This window comes from Falco rusticolus, chromosome 4 (genome assembly GCF_015220075.1).
Source record: "Falco rusticolus isolate bFalRus1 chromosome 4, bFalRus1.pri, whole genome shotgun sequence".
Taxonomy (NCBI): domain Eukaryota; kingdom Metazoa; phylum Chordata; class Aves; order Falconiformes; family Falconidae; genus Falco; species Falco rusticolus.
In genome coordinates, this window is record NC_051190.1 from 29,389,114 (window position 1) to 29,403,328 (window position 14,215).

The window sequence follows — 14,215 nt, forward strand, 5'->3', positions numbered from 1 at the left end:
GTTTGGGTGGGAATAGAGAAGAGCTGAAGTTTGTCTGTAAGGACTCAGACACGGAGAGTAAAGGGGATATTCCCAGTAGAGATGGAAGAGATGATGTAATACACAAGGGATGTCCAATGCAAAGCCACCACCCAGCTGTACAGGGGGGGACGCAGATGAAGTACACGACAGCAGCCAGTAGTTGTTGGTCACACTTTGCCATGAAGACACCAGCAGCAGAAGTACAGTGCAAAGAGAACAGAGCTGTGTAGGAGATCAGCTTGATTCTCCTCCTCCCAGGACAGATCGTGCTGTACGAGATCTTGTACTAACTACAACATGTTTTTTTTTTCCCAAGCTATTGGCTGTTTTCTGCTACTCTGCACCTTGTTGCAAACTTTCAGGAAGGCTAATGGTCAAAAAATGTGCAAATGGGTAGAGATGTAGTCCCCATACCTGCTCAGAGAGAATCTTTATTCTCTAATTTAACTGATTAATTGCAAAGTACACTAGAACATACAAATTAAGGGTTTAAATGTGATCCTATCGCTCAGCAACACCACCTGTTTTAAAATCACATTATGCAAGCCCACACCTTAAGTGGTTTTTAATTTAATGATAAGGCATGAAACACTTGACAGTGCTATTAAAGGCTGTACATGGGCCAGTGAATGAAAGATCCTGAAAGAAAAAATCCTCCATACGTTTCTGTTTAGAAAATACCACTGTAGGTTGGGTATAACTGCTGCCCTTCAAGCTAACCTAGTCCTAAGGAACAAAGATGGTTGTCCATGCCAAAATACACATTGCAACAGCAGCCTACATCCCAGCACAGACGTCACCGCTTGGAACAGAGTATGTGGAAGGCACAAGTGAATGCTGGGGTGTCACTGGCATCTGTTTTGTGAAGGCTTGTGTGCCTTTGAAAGGTAGGCAGGGAAACCTGTGCAGTCCAGAGGGCAGGTCCAAGGCAACTTAGGTCCAAGTCAGGACAGAAGCATTCCCCCTTTCATCTCTGCTCCCACTGCCATGTCTCCATCCCCTGTCCTTGCAACGGTGCTCTTCTGATCACACGTGGCCTGCACAGAGTCAATCTGCCTGAAACTCATTTGTTCTCGGCTGGACCAAGTCTTGTAGCAGCTCCAGGTATGATCACACCAGAATCAGTGCACGCAGAAGGCAGGAGTAAGGAAGTCTTGGTAAGAGTGATGGGGATGAAAAGAAGGAATGAGAGCAGGACAACAAGAACTGTGGTTTGGATTGACTGAAGGTGCTGCAAAATCCCACTTTAAGAAAGAATTTGAGTAGAGTGTTGGCAGAAAGGGGCTGTGAACATAGGATTACATGCAGCTGTTACCTGGAAACAGGATTTACTTCATCCTTAAGGAGTCACTAATTTCTCTGCATACACAAAAAGATTTTTGTTAATCATGTGAGCAGGATTTTTTTTTTTTTTTAACTAAACCCACTTTGAACAACTTTTCTTGTTATGCCAAAGCTAAACAGTGAGGTACGGTGCAGAAGGAACTTGCAGGGTAGCTGTGGTGAAAAGAACTGCCCAGACTCCGCAAAGACTTTGGCTGTGCTCCTGCCCCAAATGAAGATCTCTTATTCCTGGATCCAGGTTCTATCAGAACCACTAACCCCTTGACTTTCCTAGCAATGCATGAGATGTTGATGAGGGTCTGTGAACAAGAAAGTTCCTCTCTTCCCTTCCTGCATGCCAAGAACCCTCTAACCACTATTTGTACCCAGGGCTCTTCAAGGATGCAGATGAACATCGTGGTAATTACTATCGCTGTTTTAAAGCATTCACATTTACTTCACTTTGGTGGCGTTCTGCAACTCACAGAATTAACTGATCTCTAGCAATATCAAAGTGGTGCTCCACCACAAAAATGCTTCTCAGAATGTGCCAAGCCACCATATTATGGGCGTGGAGTGTTTAATTCCATGATATGCAATAGTGTGTATGTAAATGGTACAAAATGTACCAACTCGTTCACAGCGATCTCATTACCAAGTGAAGTGATTGTATCAACACGTCCAAGTGGTGACGGTGATTTAAGAAGTCCAACATTTGGTCTTAAAAACAGATTATATTATTTATAAAGCTCTGTGGGTGGAAAGGAAGAAGCAAATCTCATCTGTCAGAAGAACAAATGAGGAATATATAACTCTTCCAAGGCATAATGACAGCAGAAAGAGGGATATTGTTTAAATCTGATGAAGAAGAGAATTCATCCTATTCACATCTAGAGGCCTGGATAGAAAAACTCAGCACAATCCATTATAAGAGAAAAACACACTCAGACTCATGAATAATGGTATCTTTACTGTTCAGTGCAATTCTTCCTATACTTCTGACTAAGATAATTCCAGGTTTGCACCTGGTTTGAAAATACACCTAACAGAACCTAAACACAGGTTTCAAATTCTTTTTTAAATAAATGGATGGACTTAAGTTTTGCTGTATGTGTTGCTGATGATGCATTTGGTGTTCTTCTGAACGTAAGCAAAGCTGCTTTACAAAAACCCACATAAATTATTTAAAGGATAAGCATTCTCACCTTTGTATACATATATATATACACATATATATAAAATATCTACATTTTTTTGTTGTTGTTCCTTTGAACAGAAGCTACAGCATTCACATGACCCTTTTCTCACTGGCTCCTGCACAGACATTTCTCAGCTAAGCCTCTCGAGCTCCCTTGCATTCCCAACCTTTCCAGGAACCCCTGCACAGCTACCACCAGGACATTTACTGAAGAGCTTTGATCCAAAAGTAAACAAAAACTGTAATCTAAACAACAACTCACTGTCTAGACCATTTTTAAGCCTTCAGAAACTTCATAAAGAGCTAATTTGTGAGGGACGTACCTGGCCTTCGACTATCCACTTGGAGATGGAGGTTTTGCCATCGTACCCTGGGCGGAACTGAAGCGTGGCAGAGCGAGGGCTGATGTTGGAAATCACCAGGTTGGATGGAGCACCTGGAAGTTCTGAAGAAATAGAAATGGGAGGTGGAAACGCTCTTTGTCTTTGGCCTGGTAACACAGATTGACATTCAGTGTTGCAGCATATAAAATACCTTGCTAACAATTATAATAAGGAAAATAGCTGTTGGTTGTTTTTTTTTTCTTTTTGGCAGAGCATTACATACAGCGTTACTATTTCTGCTGCTCTGAGAATGCACCACATTTTTATAGATTGAACGAGAAAAGAAAGCGCCCATCTACAGAATTACAGCTACTGTTTTAGAGAAGCTGCTCAACTGACAAAGCATGATGGCTCAGCGGGGAAGGTACTTCCCAGCTCCACATCTGCCAGTCACTTGCCAGGTCACCTAATCCCACAGTACTTCTCTTTCTCCAGAATGAAATGTCAATAATTTGCATTTACTTCTTAGAGTGAATACAAGTTTAATGTATTAACAACAGAAAAAGACTCAAAAGTTTGGGTAGTGTATGGGGAAGATTGTGTGATTCTTGTATTGACCTGTAATAGATGGGGTTTAGAGGGCATTTCTGATGCCTGAATAAAGTAGATAATTTCTTTAAAAAATTCTTGCAAATAAAGAGGGTGACCTTCTATGAGGAAAAATCCGCAGTTCCAATCAGATCTTTGCCTCACATCAGTCAAGCTTACAGCAGCATTTACATTTTTAATATTATCTGTATTATCAACAAAAGCAAGCCCAGGAAAGAGATTAAATATAGATTGTTTAGAATAAATTCCCAATAGTACCTGCATTCATAAGTAATGGAAATTACTGTTATAATCAGTAATCATTCATAATGTTGTACTATGTCCAAATGCAACAGACAAAAAAAGGGCAGCTTTTTGGCATATATTTCAAGTATGCATGAATGCACAGTATTTCTTGATTCTTAGTTCACATTTGTGGGAGCTACGATCGATAAACTAACCCTGACCAAGGCGGATAATGCTGTTATCTGGCTAACAACAGGGAGCATGGCATTGATCCAGTCTACAGCTTGTCACAGTTACCTATGATTAGGGAAAAGAAAGGCAAACATACTTCAAGACATACAGAAAAGTTCAAAAATACCAGAAAACGGAAAAACTGGATTACCCTCAGTGATGTACACTAACTGCTCCACTTTGGAAAATTCTGCTTATGTAAGTTATAAATTAACTGAAACAGTTTGTCTGAGGTATGAATTGGCTTTTTAGTTTGCTTTCTCTAGTGGATGAGGGAGAGCACAGAATTTGAAAACCGAAATGCAACAAGGTTAAATTTACAAGTGCCCAAATGGCAACTCAGACAAGGCAGTACAGGACTCTCTCCTCCCAAATGTTTCTCAGGCCACAACCCTCAGATCATAGAAATAAGGTTTTAGTTTCATTATACTTGTCCTCTCTTAGGTGACATAAGCTATACTACATAAAAATGGAAAAACCTTTCCCTTTCAGCATCACCCAAACTCTGTTTTTCCCCTAAGCAATCCTTTCTGAACTGATTCAGGCTCCATTCTTATGTTACTTTGTAAATGTCAAGAATTTCTGTATTGTATCCACTTTATTACTTTGTCCATTCCTTCTGCCATCCCTACAAGTTTTTTTGTATTTGTATTAAACAGCCTCAACTTTCCGGTAATCTCAAATTGCAAGTGTGCTGATGTTGATGTTTTAATCTGTTCTAAAAAATAAATTTGTATTATGCAGTAAAGAATTCAGATGTTTTATAAATAAAACCATTTTTATTATTACTGAACCAAAGTAATTTGTGATCTTCAGAACACAGATACATGAAGAATCAGCCCATATTAATTTGTTTCAATGCAGTTTCACCAACCTGGGGGTACACCAGAAGAGATGGTGGAGGACGTGACCCAGCCACTGCCTTTTGCAGTCACAGCTGCCACCTCGATGGTGTAGGTGGTGAGAGACGACAGCCCGGTGATCTTGTACTCCAGCGTCGTGTTGGGTAGCGTGCGGGCAAGGCGAGATTCATTCCTGCCATATACCTCCCAGGAGATCTGGTACCCTGAAAAACCATTACACAGAAGTCAGGGGGCCATAGCAGTGATGAAGTCTATTTTTTCTTCTAAAGCACAGTTATACAATAACCCAGAGCCTGGTAAATTCCTGCATCCGCATGATTTGCTTGTGGTCAGTGGTGGCATGACTTGTTTCTCATTCTACTCCATTGTGGCCATGTTTTATATGCAGAAAAATAAAGAATACTGAAGTAAACACCAGCTAAAATACCCAAGTATTTTTTGAATTTTGTTATTTCCAATAAGCAATTGCTGTAGGTACCCCACAGGGTATCATCTGCCCATCAAGTTACAGCTTAGGGGACATGGGAGTCTCAGCTGATGCGCCCTTTTTTCTATGACGATACGCTGCTTGCTTGGTTAGGAAACCCAGGGATAGTTTCTGTAAGGAATGAACGTTGCAGAAGGGTGGACTTTCATTCTGTGAACTCGATGAAGCAAATAGGAAGAAACCTGGAAAATGTAAAACCTTCTCACCAGCTGGAATATCTAATTAAAAATCTGTGTGTGCTTAGTAAGGCTACTCCCTTTCGAGGCTGAAGTAACCATCAGCAGAAATACTCACCAACCTGACAATAACAATCAGGCAGGAACATTGTGCGAATCTTCTAGGAACCGAAAAACCTCTACTCCCCACTGCTTGTTCCTCATAGAAATCCTTCAGCTGGGTGAATCATTATCCTTTCTTTCAAAACCATAGTGTGGCCAACACATTGTCCAAAACTGCACTCACCCTGACCTCCACGTTACTCCTCTATCACAACCAGGTTTTCATTTTTATTACTTTTATAGCCATTTGCCTTCCAAGAACTTTTGAAACTTTCTACTGTCTGATTTGCTCAATTTTACCTCCGAATCCGCTTGTCCTCCTCCTGCCCAGTCCCACTTTATTCTCGTTTGAACCCATTTGAACCTCACTGTGCCAGTCTCCAGAGAGCGAGTCTGAAAAGTTTGCTTGATTGCAGCTTTCTTTGTGACTTGACTTGGGGGGGAGAAGTGGTGGGGGGAATACACATAGCTCTTGAATGCCTCTGAAATGGAAGTGAGTGAAAAGGACTAACAGAAAGGAACCCCACTGAGTGAACCCTGCACAAGGCAAGCTGCTGGCTAGAGAAAATCCCTGCTGGGCTCCTGTTCCCATCATCTAAGATGAGGAATTCAGAGCAGCTGGGGGGCTTGATGTTTCTTCCTCCTTTTTTTTTTTTTTTAACAAGATAAGCTGATTAACGTATACAAATTGACACAGCAAAATACCTTATGGTGTTAAGCAACCAGCTCGTGAACTAAAAGCACAGTGAGAAATATTTCTGTGAGAGTTTGAGGTGTGAGATATTACTCTTCCCCTGGTACTAGCTGACATTAACCCAGTTTTGCATGAAAATGGGCTCAGGGTGCTCACATAGTCGCTAATTACATTTCAGGTGAAGGGGCAGTGATAAGGAGAGGGGATATTTCAACAATTCCACTACACTGCAACCACTTGTCTGACTATGAACTACCTAGGGGAAGGGGAAAAACTCCTCAGTGTTCATCTGGAACCAGTTCCAAGTGAGTATCTGAATGGGAATTAAGTAAGTCAGTAATTCACCAATCTCTCAGAGACACCGTGACGTTCTGATGTGCTCTGGGAAGGCATCATTTACCAGTGATCAGACTTTATGTATCACAGACAAGATTATCATCTGTATGAAGGTTTTGACAAAATTTCAGGACTGTATTGCCTTTATCAATAAAGGGCGAACAGAGAGATGGAGGGTGACTGTCCCCTCTATCAGATGCTCAGTGAAAAGGTGTGAAAGCTCCAAACAGAACGACTATCACAAACACCCCTTTCTTTCAAAAGCCACGGTGCTGCTTGCTCCAGACAGGGCAATGCAGAAGAAGGAGAAGAAGTCTGTGAAAGGTACAGCTGTTGGTCTCCCCACTTCCCAACAGAGGACACAGAACCGGCAGCCGTGTCCCCAGCCGGCAGAACGTCCCCGTGCAGCCTTGAATGGAGCAGAGGCTGGGCAAGGGCCGTGCTGCAGCTCACCTGCCTGCCTGAGGACAGCGGATGGGCTGGCTGCACCTGCTCCGAACCCTGCGTGGGCTCCTGCAAAGGGAATCAGGGGGCATCACCTCACAATAAAAAAGATGGGTTGCTCGAAGAAATAAATAACCAGAAGAAGGAACTGGACTTTTAACGTTCCCTCTATCCATTTGTTACTTAAAAACAACCAAAAGTTTCATCTGCCACACACTAGGCAACCTTAAGTGATTGAGGCATCTCCTCCCCCATCTAGATAAGCTTTGGATATACATCAAATGTTGGTGATTATTCTTTGAACATTTTCTATTTTCTCTTTTGTAACCACAGGGTTGAAACCCAGCTTTCCCACCCATTAGGCACATAGTCTGTGTACCTATTTTCTGAAAAAATATTCACCCGGAAAAATATCCTGAGCTCACATGCAAATTGAAGCAAAGGCAAAGAGGCAGAGTTTGCTGTTGGATATTTCAGTCCTGAATGGATAGTTAAATTCTAGTCATATTAAAAAATGAACATACATACATACATACCGAGCAGACACAAAGCCGAATGTAATCATGCAGAACAAAAACAGATGAAAAAAAGAACCGCTGAAGGAAAGGAACAGCATCCACCATACCCCCAAGTAGCACTAAAGCCACAATGAGTGACAGATGGGCAGAACTTTAGGACATGTGGTTGGTAAAAACGCGCTCTCTGTTTTACAGATGTGATGGCTGCCAGAAACGGTCACGGGGGAGCCTGGCCAGCCTGGGCTGGGAGTGTGTCCCCTCTGGCTTCAGGGGGAGCACAGGAAAGGTCCGCGGAGCCTTCCCGCATGCCTGGGCACTGCCCTCCCCACAAACCACTGCCTAACGGAACCGAATGGCCAGAGAAGTTTCAGAAATAATTTTCTGTTGATTGGAAGTAAATTCTCTACAAGAGAGCAGTACACCCAATCACAAACTGTCCGTCTACATCCAGGTCCTCATAAATCAATGTTTACTGAGAGAACGAGGAAGATCCTGAGATTTACAGCAAGAGTAATGGGCAATTTCCCAGAGCAGGCTGGCTGCCGGGCGCCACCCTCCGCGCTTTCCTCCTCCGAGCTCTGCTGCTGGGAACAACAAGGCCCAGTAAAGATATCAATGAGCAGAAATGATGAATAATTGCCTCCCCTAAGCACTCAGATCTCCAAGCAGCCCTCTATAAACCTCTGAGGTACTTGGGGCATGAACGATTTTGCTATTCTCTCCCAAACACAATTTGCATCCTTAAAGACTTTTCTTTATCAACTTTGCTGGGCATTCTTACATGGGTATTTCTTTCTGAACAACAGAGCTTCTGGAGTTAATTCTTTCTGAAACAGTTTGCCCCAAATATAACACTGTCCATCACTGTGCTCCACCAGGTTTCAACCCAATCTGGGAGGCAGCAGCTTGTCTCTAGCAAAGCAATTCTGCCACGCTAAGTATAGTGCTGCCAGCTTGTGCTTAACAAGGATGAGTATTGCACCATCTCACTTAGCCAGCCAGCCCTGGATTTAGATACCTAAATTTAAGCACTTGGGCTTGAAGGCTTTGGACATCTTCACTGAATCAATACTGCTTTCAGAAGTCATTAGTTTCTGTTCTCAAACTACTTCAATCAATGCATATTCCAGGAAGGTTACCATGGTATAAAGGCATAAGATAACCTGCATAAGGGCTCCACATACACTATGAGCAGCACAGAAGACACACGCACAAATGGTGCACGTTACAGACATACAGAGGAAACACCGGCAAGTGCAAGTCCTATCAAAATAATTAGACCTGTCAAAGCTAAAACGTTTCAGGAAATTAGACTGATATAACATTTCAATGTTCAGGGGCCAGAAGCCCTGATTGTTTCTTAACTCCTAAAATGTATTTTGTTTTTACAAGTTATAATACACTTTTCTAAAAAATAAAATTAAACATATCAGTGTCAATGCTCCCAAAACAAAATATTTTGATATGTGTGAAATGATCTTCTCCCTTCCCAGCTATGATTTCTAGCTCTAGTAATTTAAAATTTGGGAGCTTTCTTGTACTTCAGAACCTTGAAAGCCTTTGTTAAATGGAATGTCCATCCTGTCCAGCTGCAATAGCTTCCCATCTGAAAACAATATTGCCTCTGTTGATAAGAACTAGAGTTTTACTCAACTATTTAGAGCTTCCTTTATGAAAAATAATGAGGTTGCTGATGTTGTATCTACACTAGCGTACAGTAAATAGATAAACAGCTTGTCAAATGGCAAGCTCATCAAAGAGAAGCAAGACAATTCTGAACCCTTGTGACAGTTTCTACAAAATAAAGTAATGCCATGCAAATTCTGTCACAAGGTCCACAGCCAGATCATTTGATCACAGATGACAGATAATGCTGATTTCAGACTCGGTCTTGATTGCAAATCTTAGCAATGCCAATTCAGATTTTGCAGCTGTAAACTTCATGTAGGAACCCCCCACCTTTGGGGCAAAGGCCAAACACTGTCTCACAAAGTTTCAGAAATTTAGTAACACAGGTGGAGGTCACAGAAGATTTAATAAGACCAGAACCACCATGGGGAGCTGATTTCTAATACAGACTGCCTTTTCAGTGACCACAACCATGAGCTGCCAGTACCTGGACCCATACTTTCTATAAGGTGCCTTAACTGACATTTCAATTACCCAAAAGAGGTACCAGGAAACCAGTGCTCACAGTAGCCAGTACTCCCTAAATGCAATATTACACAAACATTTTTTCACTGCAATGATACATTCCACCCCACACACATTCCTAAAAAAAAAAAAAAAAAAAGAGAGAGAGCAGCTGATACTTGCCTGTAAGGATGCCATTTTTCTCTACAGGTTCTTGCCAGCTGACCTTGAGAGACGTGTCCAGAATCTCAGTGAAGCTCAGGTGTCCCACCGCTCCTGGCTCTGGCAATCAGAAAAGGAAATCTGTTAACAGGAGAACCCCACTTACTTTTGATCTGATTCATGTGGCAAGGTGAGGGCTGAAGAAATAAAACACTGAGCTGGGGCCAAGGGAAGCCTGCTGGAAACATCAGTGAGAGCTGCAGGGGAGAGGGGAAAACGCAAGGTGTTCAGAAGCACTCTGGCTAGCATCACATAAATTGTTTTATCCAGTCATCACCCTAACTGTGCAGAGAACTAAAGAGAGCGGCAGCAGGAGACTCGCACACAACTTGTTCTCTGCCTCTCTTCTTGATCTAACCTAATTAGAACAATCAAGCTGGCAATCCTGGAAGCAATCGCGTTGCTGTTTTCCCTCAACAACAGCGTGCAGCATTTACCTGCGCTGCTGTGTGTGCTTACCTGGCCTTGGGTCTGCAGCACCACCACCAGCACCCCCACAGCTAGAAAGAAACTTTTGCCTATGCAAGGTCAGAGCAAGGACAGAGTCACCGACCCACTGCTTGGATAGAGTCTCTCGAAACAACTCTAAAAACGTCCAACATAATGGCAACTGTCTTCTGTAAAATGAATACAAGTGTGTGAAACTTTTTAAAGGATTTTTATGATGTAGCTCAAGCGCTCTTAAAAATTTCAGCTCCCTAGTGTGCAATGAAAGAACATAAAATGGAATGACTGTCAAGAATATGCCATCCTCCCTCAATTTTGATCTTCAAGGAAGACATCCTGACTGATTTTTGATCCAACTGCTGTTCTTTCTTCAATCGATGTACTGGAAAAAGGAGGTTTTGTTCACTTTATATTCACTGTGCTTCTGTCATTGGATCCCTGCCCGAGTATCCTCCAGCTCCACTGACATCAGTTGGCAATTTCTCGTTTGCAATTTCGTATTTTGTTTCCTCTTCAATGTAGTCCAGTTTCTCCTTCCCCTCCAGCTATGATAAAAAAACCCCAAAGCCTGCCAGTAGGTCAGCTACAACCACATTTGCAATTCTGCAATCCTAGTGAGGAAAATTTCCAAATCCATTCTGCAATATCTAGTAGTCAAAGCATTACAGAGAGAACGCTGATCCGGCAGTGATCTCAGGAATACCCAACGAGAGCACAGAAATGATGACTGTTTGGGACCACGTGTCTGCAGAAGTGCAGACCGTACACTCGCAGAGCTTTACTCCAATTAGCTCCTGCAGTCACAGTCCAATTTTAACATCATAATGAAAACCAGGTGCAGGTTACTCCAAGCCAGGGCACAATGCTTCTGACTGCATGTCAGACTTTATTTGACCTACAGTTCATCAGCAAACAGATCTGTTTGCACTATTTTTTTTCCTAAAGGATTGACTAACTTTGCTATACAGACAGAAAATTATCACCTGAGAACATGAATGACAGTCCTTTCGAACCTTTTTTCCCACCACATAAATCCTGAAGCAACTTAGATTCAATGAGTTCTCCACAAAGGTGCATTATACCATCCTGCACTTAACTTCTCAGTCACCATGAAAACCGAAGAAAGCAACTCTGAAGGATTGAAAAAAAAAAAAAAAGGGAAAAAATCCTGCTCATCTCTGCTGCTGAGGCCCCTTACAACATACAGTTGCATACACCAAGAAATGTTTTAAATGTTTTACAAAATAAAAGTCTGGCTTTTTCTTGTTTTACGTTTCATGATGGAATTTTCTTCTGTTTAAAATGGCACATGATCCCAACACTTCCCTGAGATACTTTCCATGTCTTGACTGTGCCCTTTTTCCCACTTTGTGCAAAATCTTTAAAGCTCATTTTTGCAACCTTTCCTTCAGCAGAAATATTAATGGTCTCTTCCTTCTTCCCAGCCAGTTAATTTTTGTGAAATCTTAAGATTCTCATATCTTTGGTTTCTTTACTCTTCTGTTCTCACTGGAATTAGCCACAGGGTTCAAATGTCATGGGGGGAGAGAGACAGATGGACCCAAGATAGACAGGTGAGTACATTTACAAACCATCATTGCCAAAAGCTTCATTTCCTTTGGAAAACAGGCAAAAAAGTTAATGCTACACACAGGAACGTAAAGCACGTTTCTCTTTCCTCCACACCTTTTGCTTTTAACCCCCAATAAACAAGTATGAGGTCATACTAGTCCACATAGTTTTCTGGTAGTTAAATGCTCTCAGTGATCTTCTGACAGGAAGGGTTTTAAGTCTGCTATCTGCTCTTGGGGCACAGGTCTAGCACATGGAGGATGCTAACCACGAAAGGAAAATCCATGGGAAACCATTTCATTTTCTTCAAGTTCTTTCAAGAGTATCTCATGAAAAATTGGATTAGCTCTTTGAGCCTTGCTTCTGTGAATGTTAACGACAATCAGATTTTTCTTTACAGGAACACTGACTAACCTAAAAGATTCCTAGTAAGGCAAAGTAGTATTCCTAAAAACAATACCTTAATGGATAAATTAGACATTTTTTTATTCTGATTTGGATCTGTAGATGTGCAGCAATGTTTATGATGTCTCATGGCAGGAAGATGCTGAAGTGCTGGCCAGAGCCAAGATCACCACAGACACACAGCCAGCTGCCAGGGCCACTGCAATACAGTTGTTTACCTGCACCAGACATGCACTGGATTTGTTAGTCCCAACCATGTCTTGAGCAAACACTTCCAAGCATTTTCTGATGCAGGAACTAATTTTTATGTTAAATATCCAGTTCATTTTACTTCATCCTGACTCCAGTTTTAGAGAATAAAAGTTACTGCATCGTTATGTTCCTGGTTCATTTATACAAACACTTGCAATATAATACAGATACAGACATTATCAATATATTGAATAACAGAAGGAAACAATTGTAAATCAATCATAGGCCTCCATAGGAAGTTCCCATGCTCAAGTTCCTAGGAAGATCAATTCACATTTATTTGGATGCCTGAACATGGACTGAAGAGCATAAGGGTTCACAGACATACACACCTGTCGTGTGTTAGCTGAACCAGACTACAGAGCTTTCAGCTTCTGACCAATGTAAAAAATACTCATCCAGGTTTACTCCATGATGAAAAAAATATCAAACATCATTCATTAGCCACAGGCTAAAAGAACACATGTGGACAACTGGCTGAGGTCACCTGACGCAAAGTAAGTTGACAAGAGATTGCAAACTGATTGTGAAGCTGCGGTCAGATTTAAAGGATCCGGATTTGAAAATGCTGGCTTTTATATCCAACAAAACAAAATCTGAGCACTAAGGCTCTCTACCAGTGCTGACTACTCACTGTCTTCAAGGGTCCGCAGGAGCTGGGGTGTGCTTCGTGGTCCATCGCCAGGCGTGGTGAAACACAGAACTGATGTATAGTAAGTAGTATATTTCTTCAGGTTGGTGATGCAGCCACTATGAACGCCATGGAAGTCTGGAGCAATGGTGACCACAGTCACAGTCTCTGGAGCATCCGCTGTCCATGCTAGAAGCTAGAAAATTTAAACCTGGATGAGCTCTCATTAGAAGTTGCGTCTATTTGGAATCAGAGTATGCTTGGCTGCCAAAACCATCTTAATCTGATTGTAAAAAACCAAGCAATGCTGTTAAACTACTGTCAGCTTTGATGCTGAACAGATGGATATAACACTGTTACTACGATAACTGGAGGGATGTGTGTAATACTCACTAGTGATGGGGGATATACTGATACCATGGAGGTACTGCAATTCTCCACGTCTCATTGTCTCAATGCCAAAATTATTGCAAATTATTATTTGTATGACATGAGCCTTTTGTCTCTCTTTGAGCTGCTCTGACTAGGCTGGATGGTCTCTGCTGCTGAAAGGAAGCTGAAGGAGGAAAAGAATTTTCAGTTCTACTCTATGATACACACGCTTTATCTTATTTTGGGGGTCCTTTAAAGATCCTGCCGGCTGGGGAGGCTGGCTGGCTCACACACACATACACAGATCTTCCCTCCCCTCCTACAGCGCCCTCAGCATCCCGCTGACCAGCCTTGCCTGGCAGGCTGGGAGCACCGATGCGGTCAGTGCCTTGGGATACCTGCACAGAATGATTCAAGCAGTTCTGGAACTACAGAAAGAATAGAAAATGGTTGGTGATTACTACAATTTTCAACCCCTCGGTTACAGGGGTTAGACTCCCAAATACATTTTCCTGCATTTAAAATAGCACGCTTGTCAGATGTGCTCAGTTCTTCCAGGTTTCATTCATCGCTAGCAGATCTTCTGGGTGATCAATATTTTTCAGAGTGGGATATCTTACGTGTAGGTACC

General features: G+C 42.1%; 1 protein-coding gene across 4 annotated transcripts in view; it reads right to left on the bottom strand.

Annotated features, from left to right (window-relative positions):
• Positions 1-14,215, bottom strand: part of SDK1 (sidekick cell adhesion molecule 1) — a 412,303-nt gene that overhangs the window by 94,074 nt on the left and 304,014 nt on the right. For all 4 annotated transcript variants that reach the window (XM_037385086.1, XM_037385085.1, XM_037385087.1 and 1 more), the window contains 4 exons: positions 13,216-13,408; positions 9,867-9,965; positions 4,805-4,996; positions 2,866-2,987 (listed from right to left, as the gene is read on the bottom strand). In XM_037385086.1, the coding sequence (XP_037240983.1) occupies positions 2,866-2,987; positions 4,805-4,996; positions 9,867-9,965; positions 13,216-13,408 (606 nt within the window). The remainder of the gene's footprint in view (positions 1-2,865; positions 2,988-4,804; positions 4,997-9,866; positions 9,966-13,215; positions 13,409-14,215) is intronic.